This window comes from Galeopterus variegatus, unplaced genomic scaffold, assembly GCF_000696425.1.
Source record: "Galeopterus variegatus unplaced genomic scaffold, G_variegatus-3.0.2 Scaffold6764, whole genome shotgun sequence".
Lineage (NCBI taxonomy): Eukaryota > Metazoa > Chordata > Mammalia > Dermoptera > Cynocephalidae > Galeopterus > Galeopterus variegatus.
This window is the reverse complement of record NW_007732875.1, coordinates 27,821-48,669: the sequence shown is the minus strand read 5'-3', so window position 1 is coordinate 48,669 and position 20,849 is coordinate 27,821. Positions and strand designations below refer to the sequence as shown.

The following is a 20,849-nucleotide window of genomic DNA, read 5'->3' as shown; positions in this document are numbered from 1 at the left end:
CCGGGGGCGGGGCGTGCGGGGCCTCCTCCGCGGCCCGCGGGGGCTGGGGGGCCGCAGGCGGCAGGCGGATAAAAGAGCCCCTGGGCGCCCGGGGAGGCCCGTTTCGCGCTGCTCGGCGCCCCGGCCCAGCCCCCGGACCGTCCGCGCTCCAGCTGGTGAGCCCCTGCCTGGCCCGGCCCTGGCCCCGGGTCTATCTCTGGCTGTGCTGTCTTCTGTCTCTCTGTGGGTCTACAGGCCTCTGAGGGCTCCTGGAGGCTGGGGGCTGGGAGGGAAGGGGGTCCCAAGGACAGTCAGCCTAGCCCCCTACTCGCTCACCAGTTGGACAAGTGACCAAGTTGGAGAGCGTGGCCCAAGGCCCTCCCTGGGTGCGCCCTGGCCTCGGGGGTGCCTGCGTGTCCTCTTGTGAGCACCCTTTGAGTAACTATTTCTCTGCCTTCTCACTTAGGGAGAAGGAAGAGAAGGGGCAAAGTGGGTTGAGATGTCACTCCTGTGACTTGAGGGACAGAGAGCCAAGTCAGAGCTGGGCTCTCGAACTAACCAGACCAGAGCTGATCATGCTGGGGGGGTGAGAGTGAACAGGAAATGGGAGAAGGTGGCAGTGGACTTCAACCCCACCTTTTCTAGCCTGGACAGGTACAGCTCAGAGCCCATTCACTGGCACTGCTTTGGGTCCATAGAATCAGTAATCCCAGGGAGGGTACAGGGCTGAGAAGGGAAGCCTCACACCATCCTCAAAGAGCTACAAAGAAGGGGCTGAGAGCGGTCTCTAATCTGATGCCCTTCGGGGTGGCAACCTACCCCCCCCCCATGTTCTCTCCTGAATACTACTGGGTATTTGTCCTCTTCCAGCCCTCCCTACCTGGTCCAGGTGAGGCCAGGTGCCAGCATCCCCTGGCAGCACCTGGAGCAGGTGCCTCTCCACCTCAAGCCGGCAGGGTTTTGGAGCTGTCATTTGGCGGCACTCAATGCTGGCACCCACCCCAGTGCCCTCACACCATGGCCTGGGTCAGCAACAGGGTGAAATTTCATTCAGCTCCCTGCCTGCCTTCCCTCTTCCTCTTCCCATCTCTGCTGTGGTGGACAGTCGGCTTCTAGCCAGGCTGCCTGGGTTTGAATCCTGGCTGAGCAAGTTACTTAACTTCTCTGGGTCTTATCTTCTCATTTGTAAAACAGAGATGAGTATCCGATAAGTATTTTAAAATGTATTATTATTATTCTCCTCATCTCCTTCCCTTGCTCCTTCTCCTCCACCTTCCCTCCCCTCACCCTGTCCTCTTCTCCTTCCCTTGGGAAAAGAACTGCCACTTTTGAGGAGCTTCTTTCTCTCAGGGAGGATTCTCAGCCTGGTCCTCTTTGCGCTCAGTGCTGGTGGAACAGATATGTAGAGACTGGTTGTGGGGTCAGGAGCAAACACACAAGTGCTAGGAAGGGCACTCGGGACTGGGAGGGCTTCGTGGAGGGTGTAGCGCTTGAGCTGGATGTTGGAGGATGTGTAGGAGTTTAACAACTTAAGTTAGATGGAAAGGGCACTCCAAGCAGAAGGAACAGTGAGAGCAAAGCCTTGGAGGCTGGGAAGGGAAGGCTGCGTTTGGGGAATGGTGAGAAGACAAGTTGGTGTGAGCAAAAACTATAGGAGAACCTGTCATGGGCAGGAGGGCTGGGAAGAGGAGGCATCCCTGTATCTGACTCTTGGTTCCTGCTGCTGCCCATCCACCTCCTGGCACCTCTCATGGAAGGAAGCTGCCTGTCCCAGAACCCAGGGTCCTGCAGCAGAAGCCCACCCCTGTGCCCAGGGGGGTCCCTTGGAGGGAGGGAGCTGCTGGCCAGGGACTGTCACAGTTTCAAATAAGAACTCCTCAGTGTTGTGGAGGTTTCAGCCACAGCCAAAGAGCAGAACTGCCCAGCCCACCCTAGGCCCCCTCAGAGCATGTCACACAGGAGGAGCCCCTAGTACCACCGCCTCATTTTAAAGGTATTACAGCTGAGACTCAGAGAGAGGAAAACACTTGACTCCAGACATACAACAATTTGGTGGCAGAGTTAGGAGCATCCTGACTCCTGGGGATGGTGGGGGAGATGAGGTCATCTCTCAGGCCAGACTCAGTGTGACTCCTGGATCCTAACAGTGGGAGGGTCCTGAGCCCAGTCCTTCCCCTCCTCTTGTCATATGGGGAATGTTCCTACCCATAGTGACTGGTTTGGCTCAGTCCCTAGCTGTCCACCTCTCCCTCATGGGAGCACAGAGGAGGGAAGGAGGGCATGGGAAGCAGTGGAGGGCACTCATAGGCCCCCGAGTAGAGGGACATGTAGGAAACAGGGCTTACGTCTGGAAAGGAAGCCCAGGAGGAGAAGAGACTGCGACGGTGAGAATGGGGAGGAGCAACTGCGCAGCTTCAGGAGTGGAGAGAGGAAGCTCTGGGCTCATAGTGTGGGAGGAGGGAAAGGGGCAGATCTGGAGAAGGTTGCAAAGAAGCATGCCAGGGACTTGCAGCTGAGACAGGAAGTGGCTTCCATTTCCTTCTTTGTACAGTGTGGGGGACCCATCTAGACCAATGGTTCCATAGTAGCTGTTACAGTAGCTATCAGTTAACTGCTATGGAGAGCTTGCACTTCTAAGGGTCTAATATGTACTCATTCATTTAATCTTCACAAAAATCCTGTGAGGTAGGTGCTATTATTATTCCCATTTTACAGAGGGAGATGCTGAGGCAGTGAGAAATGAAATCACTTGCCTAAGGTCACCTAGAAACTAACTGATGGAGGTGGAATTTGAACCCAGGCAGCCTGACTCCCCATTCTGTACTCTTAAGCACTGTGCTATGCCCCCTCCCGTCCATGCAACCACAGATACTTACGAGTGCCACCTACATACTGGCACTATTCTGGGCATTGGGGACACAACACAATGTCCCCACTCCCATGGTGCTTCATTCCCCTAACCCATGTAGTGCACTTCTAGGAGCCCGCTCCACCCCGACCTGCTGTAGTCAAGGCCATTGAGAAGGGGTGGAGGTGGGTGCTGGAAAGAATAAGTGACTCTCAGCCAGACATCAGCCATGGTGATGGTGGTAGTTGCAGGGGTCCTTGAGGCCCTCTCTACCCAGGCTGCTGAGCTGTGTGATTCCCCAAGAATAGCAGTGACCATGGAAGAGGCAGGTCTCACCAGAAAGAGTTCTCTTACGATTCAAGCACTGGACAGGGAGACGGGGACCACCTTCTCCAGACACTGTTCAGCTCCCCTTTGGCAGCAGAGCCTGGGAGTGGAGGAGCTTCAGCACTGGTGGCATCACAGGTCTCTGAAAGCTCTAACCACCTATGATTCTCTCCTCTGTGCCCTGCACCACTCCCTGGTCCCAGGACCAAAGCTGTAAATATGTGAGGGGGAAGGACAAGCCCCCAACCTCATCCCCTCTAAGGACCCAAATAGCATCTAATTACAGCCTCCTGGAGACAGAGGCCCTCTCTCTGATGTATGCTCACTGCCTAAAACTCTCCAATGGCCCCTCATTTCTTACAGGAGGAAGGGCAAACCCTTTGCAGAGAGCACAAGACCCTTGATCATCTGGCCCGAGCCTGTCCCTCCACCTCTTTCCCCTCCAACTTTATAATACGGGGTTAAGAGAAGGGCACTTCCTGCCCTTACACAAACTCATTTCTTTCCCTCTTTCCTTCTTCCCTCTTCCTGTTCTCTTTACCCGTAAATGCTGCTTTTCCCACCAGGGAGAACACTTACTCATAAGTGATAAGGCCCGGGTGAAATGTCCCTTCTTTGAAAGCCTTCCCTGATTCTTCTTCTCTGAGCTTCATGAGGGTAGAGAGGGTGTTTAACATCTTCAGTTCTGTGTCTCAGCACCTGGCCCTATAATTGGTCTGAAACAAGTATTCCAAACATGTTTGCTGAATCAATACATGAATCATCCAGCTAGATGGACCTAGAGCTCTGGCTTGAGGATATCATAGGCTGTCCGAGCTGGAGGAGTATTACATGATATTTGGTTCAGCCTCCTCGTTTTAGAAATAAGGAATTAGGGCCTGACACATTTAAGAGACTTACCCAAGCCATGCAGCCAGTGAGTGGTAGAGTCCTTGGCTCCCCTCTGATAACCCTTCCCACTCCAGCTTTCCACGTGCCTTCTATGCTGAAGGTGACATTTGACACATTTGATAAGGGTGCTGGGAGCATCAAAAGGTAGGAAGGGCAGGCTGGCCTGTTGGCTCAGCTGGTTACAGCATGGTATTATAACACCAAAGGTCAAAGGTTTGTACAGACCAGCCACTAAAAAAAAAAAAGGTAGGAGGATAGATATTCCTGGGGTAGATAGTAATGCCTGAGGTAGATATTCCTGACCTGAGGGCACCCCTGGGGGCTTCCTATGACTCAAAGGTAGGCTACCTTCTCTTCCTACCTTCCTATTGCTGAAGAGGCCTGAGGTCAAGGGTGGTGTAGTGATCACTGTCACATTTACTCATTCCTCAGATGCCCGGGCCACAGCTGCCCTGAAGTCACCATGATGTGGTCCCCACCAACTGCCCTCTCACCATTAATGCTGCTGTTGCTGCTAGGCCAGGCCCCTCCCGGCAGGCCACAGTTGCTGGGCACCACGAAGCTCCGGCTGGTGGGCCCAGAGAGCCGGCCAGAAGAGGGCCGCCTGGAGGTGCTGTACCAGGGCCAGTGGGGCACCGTGTGTGATGACAACTTCGCTGTCCAGGAGGCCACGGTGGCCTGCCGTCAGCTGGGCTTCAAAGCAGCCTTGACCTGGGCCCACAGTGCCAAGTATGGCCAAGGGGAGGGTGAGTGACTGTTGCTGCCCAGCAAGATGACAAGGAGACAGCAGCAGGCTTCTCCCAGGGGCTGGGTTCACAGAGGCTCCAATGTAACACATCCAACACCCACACCTCCTTTAATCCCCAGCTCAAATGACCTCTTCCATGAGGCATTTCCTAAGTGCCCCAGCTGCAAATGACTCCTTCTCTGACCCTCCCATTCTTTCTTATAATGAGGCCACCACCATCACCACCACTAAATTCTAAGTTCGTTGAACGTAGCAACTGGCATACAATGGGTGCTTAGCAAATGTTGAGTGAATGGATGGATGCTGAACAGGTAGGTCTGATTACTACACTCACCTGACATTGTCCAAAAACAGATTCTACAGGACCTAATGCTGAGAGGAGGCAGGAGGCAGGGTTGTGGATACTAAGACCACAGGAGAACCACCTCCCACTCCCACCCTCCCACACTTTCTACTCAGGGTTTGGAAAAGGAGACTTGATAAGTGTGGGTTCCTTTCTGGGAGGCAGAACCTGTGACCTGACTCTCTGTGCCCATCCTTGAGCATTGCCCAAACCCTCCCCTGCAGGACCCATCTGGCTGGACAATGTGCGCTGTGTGGGCACGGAGAGCTCCCTGGACCAGTGTGGGTCTAATGGCTGGGGTGTCAGTGACTGCAGCCACTCAGAAGATGTTGGGGTGGTGTGCCACCCCCAGCGCCAGCGGGGCTACCTTTCTGAGGTCTCCAATGCCCTCGGGCCCCAGGTGAGGAGGCTTTTCAGGCCCTGGCCTGATCAGGGACAGAGAGCCTCCCAGGTGATGAGCCTGGAGGAGGAGGGAGGAGAAAAGGAGCCAAGCTGGAGCTGAGCAGCATCCCAGGGCCCTAACCCTATGTGTGGCCCGGAGCAGGTGCATGGGTAGAGGGCCCTAGCTTGATGCAGGGCAGGCCAGAGAATCGGAGGCTGGGCCCACTGGGAATCACAGAGGCTGCTCCCAAGAAGGGAGGCAGCAGGGGGTACGGGGGCTGCCTCACCCGAAAGGCCTGGCCACAATTGCTGCCTCTTCCCAGCACAAACAACCCTGAGCTAAAAACAGCCCAAGCCAAACAACAGGAGCAAGCAGGGCAGGGCTCTGGCCCCTACAACTCCACTGCCAGGCAGCCTCCAGCCTGAGGACAGCTGGCCCCAGCCCACTGAACACAGCAGGTCATGATGGGGGGGCTTCCACTGGTCTAAGTCACCCCAGGGCTAGGACGGAGGGTCTTGTGGGCCAAAGAATCCTGCTGGTGGTCCCAAGCAGCTGGTCTATGCCCATCTCAGCTCTCTCTGGGGTGGCATGAAGAAGGCCACTCCATGCCCAGCAGAAGCCTCCCAAACTCCAAGGGCTCCCATCCTGATCCCACAGAGAGCCAGATCTGCCTAGTTCTCTCCAGTTTAACAAAGTTGAAGATCTGAGGAAAAGGGCCTAGACAAACCAAGTTTCTGCCTCCTTCTCTATGTGGCCTTCGATGAATGCCTCCCGCTCTCTGGACCTCAGTTTCCTGACCTGTCCAGTGAGGGAGCTGGGTGGGATGATCTGTAAGAGTCTGAGCCCCAGCTTTCCCACATGAAGATCTGCAGTGGGCTCAGCAGGTGAGGCAGGAGTCCTGGGGCCCATGGTGACTGTGCACCCTGCAGGACCAGCAGCTAGAGGAGGTACGGCTCAAGCCCATCCTTGCCGGCGCCAAGCGGCATAACCCAGTGACAGAGGGAGCCGTGGAGGTGAAATACAAGGGCCACTGGCGGCAGGTGTGTGACCAGGGCTGGACCATGAACAACAGCAGGGTGGTGTGCGGGATGCTAGGCTTCCCCAGCGAGGTGCCTGTCCACAACCTCTACTACAGGTAAGAGGGCGGCAAGGCCAAGGGCCTAAGGGAGGCGGGATTGTGGGGTGGTGGCCGAGTGTGAGTGTGTGAATGCAATGTGGTGTGTGCATAATGTAAGTGTGTGCATGCATGTGTCTGTGGTGCGGGGGCATGTGTGAATGTGTACAAGTGTGAGGGGTATGAGTGTGTGAGTACATGTGTGCATGTGTGCGATGTGAGTGTGTGGGGCATGTGGGACCTTGCGGAGGTCAGTGAGGGCATTTGGGATTGATGGGCAGGGGTGGGTGTTTGTGGCAGGACATTTAGCAGGTGCTGGGAGTGGGAGGGAAACAGGCCCATCCGAGGAACGTGCCTGGATTTTTCTGGGTTATGGATCCCTCGGAATAATTAAGAGGAGAGTGAGTGAGGATGCTTCGAGATCCTGGGAAATACCTAGAAACAGAAAATAAACATTGTATTTGCCAGTCATGTAAAAAGAATCGACTACAGTACAGAATACCCCCAACAGTGAAAACAACTGAATGTAAACCTTTGTGTCCCTGATTTAAAAAATCTAGACTTTCTTGAAGGTTCTTACAGCACCACCCACTAGTATAGATAAATTGTGTTCTGGTTCCAGCTCTACCAGAAACTAGCAGTGGGGCCTTGGGGAGGACATCTGGGCCTCAGTTATCCATTTCACTATGAATTATCCCAACTTTGCCCTAGTGGATTTCCCCAGCTCTGATCCCAGCCAGGCTGTGACTAGGTTACATGTAAGTGAGGTGTGGGGTGGGGTGGGTTTTGAGAGAGGGGACAATAAAAATATTGTCAGAAATGTGACTGAATTGTCACAGCAGATTGCATCAGCCCAGTAAATGACAACCACAGTCACAGTTCTACCAGCTCTGTGTCAGTGAAAACTCTGCTTCTCATCGAGGGAGAAATCTCCCGCAGCACATCTGAGTTATCACCTGGTCCACCCTAGTCATGCATTTAAGGAGTCGGAAGTCCCGTCACAGTTCTACCAGCTCTGTGTCAGTGAAAACTCTGCTTCTCATCGAGGGAGAAATCTCCTGCAGCACATCTGAGTTATCACCTGGTCCACCCTAGTCATGCATTTAAGGAGTCGGAAGTCCTTGCTGCACTGTCCTTGTACCTCTGACATAGATGACGCTGGTCCTGAAGAAAGAGGGGTGCTGGGAAGCCACATGGCTCCACTCCAGGGATGATTCCCCACTGCCTGCTAATTGCACATCTGGGTCTGGCTGACTCACCAGCCACCCATGAAAAGGGCAGCCCTGATTATAGCCTGGGTGACTCTGAGAGGGCAGCCCCCACCAGCAACGCCTTCAACTTCCACCTGTCCCCAGAGGACCTTTCCCTCAGTCCCTTCTCTTGGGGCACTCTCTAAAGGCTGCTCTTCATCTGGCCTGGGGGAAGGGCAACCTTGAACGGCCTGTCCCAGAGACAGCCCAGCACAGAAGGGATCCCACGTTAGGACTAGCTGAGGGACCTTGCTTGCCTTTCCTGTAAAATGGGGCCATCGTTATTTGTGAGGTGGTCATCCTATCAGGACTGCTGTGAAGCTCAGCATCTTGAAATAAGGTTTGTGAACAAGTTGACAAACTGAAGTCCTATGCAAACTCAAGGATAAATCTGAGGAACCAGGGTGGCAGGGGGTGGGACTTCTGCACCCCCTCCACCTCCAATCTGTTCTCTCCCATAACAGAAAAGTCTGGAATTTGAAGATGAAGGATCCCAAGTCTAGGTGAGGAGCGGCACCCTCTGGGGAGGCTGCAAAGGGTTAGGGCATGAAAGGCCTCCTTCCCCTCTGCTGCCTTCTGCCTTGGCTTCTTCTAGTCCCCAAGCTCTTCCCTCAACCTCTACTCCACCCTCAGTCTCCCTTGTCTTCCAGGCTGAAGAACCTGACAAATAAGAATTCCTTCTGGATCAACCAGGTCAACTGTCTGGGGACAGAGCCCCACCTGGCCAACTGCCAGGTGCAGGTGGCTCCAGCACGGGGCAAGCTGCGGCCAGCCTGCCTGGGTGGCATGCATGCTGTGGTCAGCTGTGTGGCAGGGCCCCGCTTCCATCCACTGAAGGCGAAGCCCAAGTCCCAGCGCAAGGAGTCCCGGGCAGAGGTGAGCCCCAAGGGGCCCCACACCCCAACCTGGAGGCACAGGCCCCTCTCAGCAGGACCCTGCCAGGTAGGGAGGAACTCTAGGACAGGCAGGAGTGGAGAGAGCAACCAGACTGGGAGGAAGAGAGTGAATCCTTATGGTAGGTTTATAACCCTACAATAAGTAGAAAGTTGACATAACTGGCCATGAATAGAGGGTAACCATGAAAACAGTAATTAAATTGTAGCTGCATCTCATTGAGGGCCAAAGGTATTGAAATTGACCCTGGCCCTTTGTTATAGAAAGTAGACGAGCAAGTGCTAGGCAGGTGTTACAGACATTTCAGCACCACATTGAGATGGTCTCCTTGATGAGATGGTGGTGGTGATTTGTCACCGAAGGATAGGTCAAGAAAAATGGTTTATTCCAGGTGATAGCTGTGGGAAGTCAGAGGCGGGACTGGCATTTCTTTGGCTCTGGCTACTGCCAAGGAGCTTGAAGGGGTCCTCCCTGAAGCAGGGTCTCTCCCGGCAGGAGCCAAGGGTGCGCCTGCGCTCTGGGGCCAACGTGGGCGAGGGCCGGGTGGAAGTGCTCGTGAACCGCCAGTGGGGCACGGTCTGTGACCACAGGTGGAACCTCATCTCCGCCAGTGTCGTGTGTCGTCAGCTTGGTTTTGGTTCTGCTCGGGAGGCCCTCTTTGGGGCCCAGCTGGGCCAAGGTGAGTGAGGCCTGGATGTGTTACAGGCCCACCTCTTGGTGGTCCTGAGGTGCCAGGGCCCAGGACAGAAAGTTCTCTCCCTCTGTGGAGGGGAGACCACAGGTATGGGGTTGCAGAGATAGAGCCTCACACAGCACCTCTCTCCTCCCATAGGGCTGGGGCCCATCCACCTGAGTGAGGTGCACTGCAGAGGATATGAGCGGACCCTCAGTGACTGCCTTGCCCTGGAAGGGTCCCAGAATGGTTGTCAACATGAGAATGATGCTGCTGTCAGGTGCAATGTCCCTAACATGGGCTTCCAGAATCAGGTGTGTTCAGGTCTGAGCATGGCCTTAAGCTGGGGGAGCTGGGAAGCCCTGGAGAACCCGCAGGACACCGCATGGAGCTACCGGAGAGAGGCTCATGAGAGGCAGCTAGTGCTTCCACCTTGGGGCTCAGTCCACCTTGCCCTGGAGGTAAAGGTGGTAAAGCCCTTTCCTCTCTGAGTCTCGCCTGACCTGGCCCACAGCCCCTAGAGGTGTCAGAAGGCCATGGGACTCTGCAGGTGGACGTGCTCTCCCACACACCCTCCCAGGTCTCTGTGGCTGAGAAAGAAGGTGCCTAGGGGAGAGGGCCGCCGGCTGTCAGCGCTGGGGAGAGGCTGTGGAGAGCCGCTGTGGGATGCTCAGGTTCAGGTGCCAGGACTAACGTAGACTGTGGGCTAGTGACTGGTGTCTCTGCAAAATGGGTGAACCATTTCATGGGGTCACTGTGAATAGGCTGTGGAGAGCCGCTGTGGGATGCTCAGGTTCAGGTGCCAGGACTAACGTAGACTGTGGCCTAGTGACTGGTGTCTCTGCAAAATGGGTGAACCATTTCATGGGGTCACTGTGAACGAGGCAGTAGGAAAGCCCTTTACAAACTGCGAGTCATCATTAATGGTAGGATTTCAGGTAGAAGGAGGGAAAGCACCAGAGCAGGAGGAGCCCCTGGTACAGGCACTTTGAGTCAGATTTCTCTAGCGGGCAGGGACACTAGAGACTATCTAGTAAACTGTCCTCACTTTACAGAGGAGGAGGCAAATGCAAAAAAAAAAAAAAGGGTGTCTGGTGAAGGGCCACACAGTGAGCTGGCCTGGGCAGGTCTCCAGGCCCACAGTCTGAAGCTTTCCCCTACTAAGGCTGCCCCGCTCCTCACACACTGTGCCCATTGCAGGTGCGCCTGGCTGGTGGACGCAGCCCTGAGGAAGGCGTGGTGGAGGTGCAGGTGGAGGTGAACGGAGTCCAACGCTGGGGGACTGTGTGCAGTGACCATTGGGGGCTCATGGAAGCCATGGTGGCCTGCCGACAGCTCGGCCTGGGTTTTGCCAGCCATGCCATCAAGGTAGGTCCCTGTCTAGCTCCTTCCCTACAACTTCTCAGCCTCCTGGCCCAAGAGGACCAAAATGTCCTGTGCTAAAGCTGCTGCCCCTTTATTTATTCAACAATTACTGAACGAAGCTACGTGCCGATACAATGCTGGGTGCTGGGGACAGTGCAATGAACAAAAGACATCGTCTCTGCCTCAGGGAGCATACAGTCAAGTGAAGGAGGCAGTAATTAATAAAATGTTGACACAACCAGGTACACAGTTGTGTCTGCAGGAAGGATGAATAGAAGTTGCCCAGGTGAGGTGGGGGAGGAATAAACAGCCCATGCAAAGGCCCTGTGGCCAGAGAAAGCTTGATTCAGTCAAGGAAATTAGGAGCTAGGAGTTGGAGTGTGGCTCTCAAGGTGGAGAGTGGTGTGAAGTGTGAGGGTGGAGGGGGATGGGCAAGAACATTCAAAGTCTGCAATCCTGATTTTTAAAAAATTGCTTCCTTTGCTGTTTGGAAAGCAGTTGGGGTGGACACTACCATGAATGCAGGAAAATACACTTGGGAAACTATTGTAATAGCCCAGGTGAGAAACGATGCTGGATTGGACCAGGCTAGTAGCAGTCCAGGGGAAGATAAGTGAATAAATTCAAAACCTATCAAGGAAACAAAATCAATACAACTTGGACAAGGCTGCAACAGAGGACCCTCTGCAGCTGCACCCACACTGGCTGCCGCACAATGCCTGGGCAGACCTCACCTAGAGATCTGGACTCAACCCTGAGCACATCTGACAGTCAGGGGCTATGGGAGAAACAGCTGGGGAAAATGTGAACACACCAGGTCAGGGAGAAGAGAACAGGACCATCCTCATCAAATAGTGGAGGGTTGCCATCTGGAAGAGGGATGGGTGCAGGACCAGGAGTGGAAACCGCAGGGAGATTTTTGCCTGAATATATGGAAGAAATTTCTCATATCAGAGGGGTCCAAATGTAGTATGGACTGCCCCAGGGGGTAAGAGTTCTAATCACTAAAGATTTTCAGGCCCAGGCTGAGCACAGCCTGGTGGGTGTGGTATGACAAGGTCCAATCAGAAGAAATGACTCCAAAGGCACCTCTCTGCCCTGACTGGGTGATGTTGGGCTGTTTTCTTAGGACACATGGTACTGGCAGGGGACGCCGGGGGCCGGAGAAATGGTGATGAGCGGGGTGCGCTGTTCAGGCACAGAGCTGGCCCTGCAGCAGTGTGAGAGGCATGGGCCTGTGCACTGCTCCCATGGCACTGGGCGCTTCTCGGCCGGAGTCTCCTGCACAAACAGTGAGTAATGGGCAGGCCTGCATTCCCTCCTTAGGGAGGGCCCTGAGTGCTGGTTGAGTGGAAGCACCAGCTCTGCCATTTCCCAGCTGTGTGTGGTCAAATCACCTGTCACATCAGGATACAAACCCTGTCCTGCCCACCTCGTGGAGTTATTGTGAGAATGAAAACCAAGAATATGTGATAGCATGGGTATATACAAGAGTGTTTTTCAATTTGGGGGTTATTACCAATAGTTTTTAAAATGACAAAACAATACAAACATCAGAATGTATTATATTTAGTAAGAGTGTTTTTTTTTCTTCTTGGAACTCTGTATGTGTGTACAACACGGAAGATATTTTCTACTGTGGTTTGTAGTAAGCTCTAGGGTTCCTCTTGTCCATTGCACCCTGGGGGGAACACAGGGCCCACCATCACACCCTTCCCCGCAGTGGTACAACATCAGAGTGGGCCTCCCCAGCACCACTTCCTGGGAACCCTGTGCCCTTCCCTGTTCTACTGCCTACAGTAGCAGCTCTCTTGAATGCATCTGACACTTCACAACAGCTGGGCACGGATGGCCAACGTGCAGCCTCTGAGGCCATCCCTATTTCTCCTCTGACTTTTCTCATTTCTTTCTTTCCATTACTCTCTTCTCTTCTCATTCTTTCTGAAAGCTCTCCTTCTTTCCCTTGGGAACTCTATTATTTGTCAGTGGACATATCCTGAATCTCTCCAAAATATGCCACAGGAATTCTGAGAGCATTTTTAGTGACAGTACAGGCATCATATAATAAACCAGCCAACCCCCCATTCCCACTCTCAATGCCCATCCACTGAAATAAACCAGCATTCTCATCCCTCCGTAGTGCACAGGCTCACCCATATGATGCCTCTGCCAGCATATCTAAACTGTATTTTTATATGAATAAGCACTGAGAATGGACAACTTTTGATGTTAAAGGCAACAATGTCCAGAGACATTGAAGGAACTGAAGAACAGAGAAAGACAGCAACTTGGCTGAAGTAAACAAGTTAGGTATCAGCAGAGCTTTTTGAGAGGATTATATGAGCTAAGCTATACAAAAGCACTTTATAGGCTGAAAAGCATTTTACAAAGGAAATACTGTATCAATTGCATGTTTACTGTGGGCCAAAGATCTAAGCACATTACGGGTATTATCACATTAATATCACTATTATCTCCATCTTACAGATGATGAAAATGAGAGACAAAAAGGTTAAGCAGTCACAGAGCTAGTAAGTGATATAGTCAGAAATTAAGCCAAGAATGAATCCAGGTGGCCCTGCTCCAAAGCCAGTAAACTTAACCATGATACTGTAGCTGCCTCCCAGGTTAAGGTGATAAGAGTGTTCCTTTACTGTTATTAAAACTCACATTTTCTGACTTAAACTGCTCTTCTTTTCTGGGGTCTTCCTGGAGGGCTTAGTCTGGGGTAAGCCTGTGCTCCATGTTGAGAGCAAGAGTGGTTGCCTTCTTACCCTTCGCGTCACTGCCATGCCCTCTGCCGGTCCCAGGTGCTCCAGACCTCGTGATGAATGCCCAGCTAGTGCAGGAGACGGCCTACCTGGAGGACCGCCCACTCAGCCTGCTGTATTGTGCCCACGAAGAGAACTGCCTCTCTCAGTCTGCTGACCACATGGACTGGCCCTACGGACACCGGCGCCTGCTGCGCTTCTCCTCACAGATCCACAACCTGGGCCGGGCTGACTTTCGTCCAAAGACTGGACGCCACAGCTGGATTTGGCATCAGTGTCACAGGTTAGTGCCTGCCACACCTTGGCTCTAGAGAATTAGGGTCATAAAGCAGTGTCCAGAGACCAAACAGCCTGGTACCTCCCTGGCCTTAGGTAATCTTTCCTGGGAGGGGTGTGCTCTCTGGATAAGAATCTTCCTTCCTAGAGGCCTTACTCCCAGGAGGCAATAAGGGAATCCCAGTAGCATCCATCTGCCCTCTTTCTCACCTTCCCTGGATGTACCCTTGTTCATGATGCTCAGGGGGTCTGTTTCCCACAGCAACATCCCACTGAAAAGTCATCGCCAGTGGAGTTGGTCTCTGTTAGAATGGGATTTGATGATTTTTCTGTTGGACCTTAGGCCTTGTCTTTAGGAGCCAAGTTAAGTGGGGACTCTCAGAAACCTGGAGGCTCAAAATAGACATCCCATCCAGGATGCCAGCTCTGCAGAAAAAGCGTGCTGGTTCCTGCAGTTTTGATGATTTTTCTGTTGGACCTTAGGCCTTGTCTTTAGGAGCCAAGTTAAGTGGGGACTCCCAGAAACCTGGAGGCTCAAAATAGACATCCCATCCAGGATGCCAGCTCTGCAGAAAAAGCGTGCTGGTTCCTGCAGCAGCAAGGCAAGGCCCCCAAAGAACAGCATGAACAGACTGGTACTGAAAAGGAGACAATGAGCATTCTTTCCTATCAGGAGCCTCCAGACCAGACAGAGGGAGAGACAATGGCAGAATGGAGAAAAAAGAAATTTTTTTTTTGTTTTTTTTCTTCAGGACACAGCCGTGGGTGGGGAAAGCTAAGAGAAATGGGCAAGGACTCTGGGACTTGGCTGTGCCTGAGATAATAAGCACATTTCCCCATAGCGTGAACAGAGTTGTCATTAAAACTGGGTTGGAAACAATGGTAGCAATTTGGTCCCAGGCTGACAGGGAACACAGTAAGCTCCCTTCCCCTGCATCTCAGCTCCTAGGCTGGTCCCTGGGCCAGGTGCCTCTTCCTCCCACCTCTGGTTCAGGTCTTGCAGTCAGGTACCAGCCTCCTGCAGGCTTCCAGGGCAGAGATTTTACCTCTCCTCACCTGGGGTTAAGACTCTGCATGTCTTGCTACCTGGCAGAGGTGCCAGCAAAGTAGGCTATGGGTCACATTAATCTTGGGTTTGGAAGGGAGAAGGGCACTGCCCTATTATAACTTTGATCTCAGCGTAATGATGGGCCCTACTGCCTCCATCTTCCCTGCCAACTCCTCTGGAAAGGATCCTCTCCTGTTGCTGCCGGGATGACAGCTCTCTGCCTCTTCTGCAGGCACTACCACAGCATTGAGGTCTTCACCCACTATGACCTACTTACTCTCAATGGCTCCAAGGTGGCTGAGGGGCACAAGGCCAGCTTCTGTCTAGAGGACACGAACTGCCCCACTGGTATGTGGTTTCCTATCAGCATATCCTCATGTTATATTCCTCAGCCCCTTTGGGGACAGGCTCCCCTCTGCCCTGTTCAACAGCCCCAGGCACCTGGAGATATGGCCTGGAAACAGCACTCAAGGAGATTAAAAAAGATCCATTTCTTACCTTCTGAAATCTTAGATGGAAGGTCTTTACTTCCTCTGAATTCCCAACACACTTTGTACCACTTTTGAAATGCTTAGCACATCCTATCTTGGAAAACAGTTGCAGACCTGTCTCATCTCTGCTAAGCAATCTGAGGGCAGGGATTGTCTGATTCCTATTTGCATGCCCACAGTTCCTAGCCCTTAGGAATGGCATGGTAAAAGCTGGATCTTTAAAGGGTTGGATGGAAGGATAGATGAATGGACAAATAAATTAGCATAGCAGGGCTGGAATCTTTCAACCACATTTCCTTGACCAACAGGGATTTCCACTAGAGCATGTGAAGTAACAATCTTTGTCACAGATGTGGTTTGGCCACAGTGCTAGATCCATAGGACGTATTCTGGCTCAGATACTCAGGCAAGCTTTTTAACTGAACCTCAGGTCCCTAATATGTGAATTGGGCGTAACTGCGCTGAACTGGTAATGTCAGTGTGAGGATTAATTAATGATATAAGTATGAGAAAGACCTAGCAGAGTGCTTGGTCCTGAGTACTTACTCAGTGCTGCAATAGCTGTCTACACCTTTCATTACAGGACTGCAACGGCGCTATGCGTGTGCCAACTTTGGGGAACAGGGAGTGACCGTAGGCTGCTGGGACACCTACCGGCATGACATTGATTGTCAGTGGGTGGACATCACAGATGTGAGCCCCGGGGACTATATCTTCCAGGTAAGGAGACATTCCCCACAGTAGCTTCATTTCCTTCAGATGTTCCAAAACTGTCTCTGAAGTCAAATGAAGGAAGAAATTCACATAATAGAGTCTCCAATAGACCTATCACAAAGGAGCTGTGCTACTGGGGAAAGAACACTCAAACAGGATCCAGAGAACCTGCCTGGGTTTGAGTCCTGACTCAGTGGACACTGGGCAAGTCACTTCTCAGACAGTAACGCCTACCTCCCGGGATGACTGTAATGAAGCAAAGAATAGAAACACTTTATAAAATACTACAGGAGATGTAAGGGATTATTATAGCCACTGTCAACTCAGAAACCAAATCACCCATTTTCTATTAACCCTTTCACTCCAGGTGGTTGTGAACCCCAAGTATGAGGTGGCAGAGTCAGATTTCTCTAACAACATGATGCAGTGCCGCTGCAAGTATGATGGGCACCGGGTCTGGCTACACAACTGCCACACAGGTAATGCTGAGACACTGTGGGAAGACTCTAAATGTGCCCCCGTGTGACACATAAAAGGCTAGACTGGAACAGAGACGAATTTCCTTTGACATCTTCATGGGCAGATTTCTAGAATTGGTCAGACCATCAGCCTCAACCAAGAACTACTTCTACATCCATTTGCACTTAAGGATATTTGATTGTAAACTTTGTTTCCAATATGTCCTAGAATCTTAACTGTCACCTTAAGCCATGTCAGGATGTCCTCTTCCAGTTTACTTTTTCCCTTCTCTTTCATATGATCTTTCTCATTGCGTCCATCCTAAGCTGCCTGCCTCACAGGCAAAAGTAGAAGTCTCCTTCGATCTGTACTGCTGTCTGCAGCTGTGATCACTGCTGGCAAAGAAGGGACCATGGAGAACAGTGATGATTACAGGCTTGGTAGTATCCGACAAAGAAGGAAGCAATGATCAAGTGAGGGGCAGAGTAAGGAGGTGGCTGTTTTATTTGTCAGTAAAGAACCCCTCTATTTTCAAGTTTAAAAATGCCTGTATTTGCAATGGGGTGTGTGCACTCACACCCATACTTGCATATGTGGGGAGTGTGGGGCAGTTTTTCATTCAGTCCACATTTACTAAGGGCTACTACTGTGTTGAACACTGTGCCAGGCACTGGGAATATAAGTATACAGGAGCTCAGTGTCAAGCAGGGTATGCAGACATGCAAACAAATAACCCCACTACCACTGAGTACCCCAAACAGGTATGAACTACATGCTGAATAAGCGTAGAAAGAAAGCAACAACCTGGAAGCTAGAAAAGCTTCCACAGAAGAAATGGTATTTGAGCCTAGTCTTGAAGGAGGTGCAAAAGTCAAAGAAGGGAGGAGTAGGAGAAAAAGCATGAGATTTGGGTCCCACATCCAATCCCACCACTTTCTAGCTGTTAGGACAGTGAGAAAAGCTCAACCTGAGTTTTCTTTTGTAAAATGGGGCTGTGTACTTCAAACCTACTAAAGTTCTTTGCAGGGAGGGCTGTGACAGTTCTAAGAGAATGGACTTTATCCTGTGGGCTTCTGGGAACCATTGACAAATTTCAGTCAAGAGAGCAAAAAGATCATTTATGTTTTCAAAAAATAACTCTGGCAACAGATGGAAGACAAAATATGAAATGGGAAGAATAGTCCTTTAAGGGGCCGGCCCGTGGCTCACTCGGTAGAGTGCGGTGCTGATAACACCAAGGCCACGGGTTCGGATCCTATATAGGGATGGCCGGTTTGCTCACTGGTTGAACCTGGTGCTGACAACACCAAGCCAAGGGTTGAGATCTCCTTACCGGTCATCTTTAAAAAAAAAAAAAGAATAGTCCTTTGAGGGGCCGGCCCGTGGCTCACTCGGTAGAGTGCGGTGCTGATAACACCAAGGCCACGGGTTCGGATCCTATATAGGGATGGCCGGTTTGCTCACTGGTTGAACCTGGTGCTGACAACACCAAGCCAAGGGTTGAGATCTCCTTACCGGTCATCTTTAAAAAAAAAAAAAGAATAGTCCTTTGAATCTGTGTCACTGAATACATTTTGCTGCCATTAAATGAGACAGGGATATGGGAAGAATCAGGAATTGGAATCCAAGGCTGTCCATATGGAGACAACAGATACTCCATAATGCTAGAATCAGGCTGCGAAGGAACCAGGGCAGTGATGAGTGGGAAAACAAATGCAGTTCTCCAGGTTGTTTTCCAATGGTTAGAGACTTGTCAGGGTCCTTGCAGAAAATGCGAGGCACAGAGAGTCTGAAGAGTCTGAAGCCATTTAATGAAAGGACTATTTACAGAGGTGTGTATTAAGACTAAGGAAACAAGGGATGTTAAGGCATCCATGAATAAACAAGAGTGGAAAATTGTTATCCCCTTTAGGCTTGAAGGGGCAGGGGGTGTCCTGAAGCCAGGTGAAAGCTAGTGCCGTGGAGGAGGGTGAACCTGGCCAGAGGTGGAGTCATAGACTGTCACTGCAAAATCTGCAGAGCCAGAGCAGGAGAAGAAATGCCACCTCTCTTTCCACCCTCTCACCTAGTGGTGTTGCTTCTCATTGTGCTAACTCAACCAGAGGACAAGGGAGTCAGAGTGGTGCAGTCTCTAGGAGTCAGTTCTCTGGGACATAGAGAGAGCAAAGGGGAGAGAATCAATCTGGGGAGGGGGCAAAGGAGAATAACCAGTACAACCCTTTCTACTCAATAGCCTATTCTTCCTGATGGTCCTGAAACCACACACCTGGCCAGGGTCTACTTCTATAGAATAACTGGTCTGTGCCCTGACTGACCTGATGATGTAAAGAATGAGCTGAGCAGAATGGATCTGTGTGAAGTTCAGGGAAAGGATGAGACTGCGGTAGGGTTGGCTACTTACCTGTTTTCCTTTGGCCCACAGGGGATTCATACCGAGCCAATGCAGAGCTCTCCCTGGAGCAGGAACAGCGTCTCAGGAACAACATTATTTGAAGCCATCATCAGTGTACACTCCTAGCTGCTGCCCATACACCAGATACCTCAGCTTACTGGAGCCATGCCCTTCACAGAGCCCTAATTCAGAGGAAAATGGGCCAGTGCCAAGGGGCACCAAGAACCTGCTCAGGAAGCCTTTTGATGGCAAGATCACCAAACCAGGATGGTACTGCTCCCTCAGGATGGCTCTGGGCCTGTGTCCTAAAGGGCCTATGTACTATGGAGTATGGCGTCCAGGCTTTGTTCGGCTGAACTCCTCCATAAGGAGATCCAATCTTTCCTGGATCTTGCCAGAGTTCCCAGCTTCCAGAACCCCTCAGTTCCTTAGGGATGGACTATGGCCCAGTCCCCCACCTAAGTGGTGCTTTGCAAATGTCTTAGAGGAGTAGAGGACAGAGGAACAAAATACACAGCAGGGGGGGTTAGCTCTCAAGGTAACACAACTTGTGTCAAAGTCACAACTGGCAAAAAAGTTGGTGAATTTAGTCTCTTGCTTCATCTGTCCTCATTTAGAACTCACTTCTCATACTCTGCTAAGAATCTGTTCCCTAGTGTCCTTACCTTTCCCTACCACACACATGGGTGTTTCTAATAGCCCTAAAAGCTTAGGCTTCAGGCATCTCTTTATCTCTTGATGGGCCAACACCATCAACTACTGAGATCTTGTGAAGGGACAAGTTTCGCAGAAGTGGCCAGATGGGATCTTCCTGCAGAGCATCAAGAGAAAGCCAAGAAGAAAGACTGCTAAAGTAATATGGACCTCAGCCCTTGCCAGGACCTCTGACAAGGAAAAAATATGTGCCATTTACCTGGCAGGCAGTCCAGTCTCAGAATCACCATGCATTTCAGGATTGGTCTAAATTTCAACCAAGGATCTGGAGTGAACTTTGCATTGAATAAAGTTTTGCAATGGGAAGAACATCAGTCAAACAAGCTACTCAACTCTATAGGAATACAAAGACATGTCTGGTAGAGTGAGGGACAGGTAACTATAGAGAAATCAGAAGGGGGAACATTTAATTTAGTTAAGGACTGAACCTGGAAAAGGCCACCATCCCTTCTTGATGTGGCTGCGACATGCTCTAGCTCAGGTAGTATAAAATCCCAGTCTTCTTGATGTGATTCTTAATCTTTTCTCTGCTGAAACACACTTAACAGATCCTTATAGTCTGACACCCTAATGCCAATAAAGGTTGCTCATTATGGACTGCTACAAAAGACCAGCTGCGCTTATGTCCAGATCCCAGTTAACTTCACCCTTCTTCATTTCCACTGAGCTAGGGACTAGGATGCACAGGGCTCACACACTACTCATGAAAGCCTCACTATGTTTCTCTAATCATATATTAGCCTACTGTCTGCTTCCCAATCATGCTCCCCAGGCTCAATGCTGAAACATGGGATGAAAGGTAGGAGCAAGAAGGTAAAGTCCAAGGACTGTAAATTTTTATAACTGAGGCTATAGAGCCAAGACAAATAGTAGCAGATGGAGATTTACAACAGTACTCCCCTCCCCACATCACAAGAGCTATCTCCTCCTTAGGGAGTGAAATGGTACATGTTCTGGGATACCCTCTATGAATACAAAGAAGTGCTTTCTTCTTTCTTCTCAACTCCCTCATCTCCTTCATTAGGCAGAGGGAGCATTATATTTTAGCATGGCAGTTTAGGTAAACAAGGGAAGGACTGATTTCCTGTTGGATCCAGCAAACATCTCCCAAACAGTAACAACATTATACTCACATATGCAGCTAATGGGCTGTGAAAGAATGTGCAGCTA

At 51.2% G+C, this 20,849-nt stretch overlaps 1 protein-coding gene across 2 annotated transcripts; it reads left to right on the top strand.

Moving 5' to 3' along the window:
- The first annotated feature begins 41 nt into the window (after window positions 1-41).
- LOXL4 (lysyl oxidase-like 4) lies at window positions 42-20,287 on the top strand. Of its 2 annotated transcripts, XM_008591224.1 has the most exons (15): window positions 42-155; window positions 4,478-4,791; window positions 5,361-5,536; window positions 6,448-6,653; window positions 8,347-8,385; window positions 8,533-8,758; window positions 9,272-9,455; window positions 9,609-9,763; window positions 10,650-10,817; window positions 11,944-12,106; window positions 13,625-13,868; window positions 15,142-15,257; window positions 15,984-16,120; window positions 16,482-16,593; window positions 18,996-20,287. In XM_008591224.1, exons 2-15 carry the CDS (start codon window positions 4,509-4,511, stop codon window positions 19,064-19,066), a joined length of 2,280 nt encoding a protein of 759 aa, XP_008589446.1. In that variant the 5' UTR covers window positions 42-155; window positions 4,478-4,508; the 3' UTR covers window positions 19,067-20,287. The 2 variants fall into 2 exon arrangements, with proteins under 2 accessions (XP_008589446.1, XP_008589447.1); XM_008591225.1 differs by lacking the exon at window positions 42-155 and having other exon boundaries at window positions 4,509-4,791; window positions 9,257-9,455.
- The last annotated feature ends 562 nt before the right edge of the window (window positions 20,288-20,849 follow it).

What these genes read in the sequence shown, in the direction of transcription:
- LOXL4 (XM_008591225.1), top strand. Translation starts at nt 4,509, where the DNA reads ATGATGTGGTCCCCACCAACTGCCCTCTCACCATTAATGCTGCTGTTG. An exon ending in ACATGGGCTTCCAGAATCAG is followed by an intron (nt 9,764 to 10,649) that starts GTGTGTTCAGGT and finishes TGCCCATTGCAG; the next exon opens with GTGCGCCTGGCTGGTGGACG. An exon ending in GCTACACAACTGCCACACAG is followed by an intron (nt 16,594 to 18,995) that starts GTAATGCTGAGA and finishes TTTGGCCCACAG; the next exon opens with GGGATTCATACCGAGCCAAT.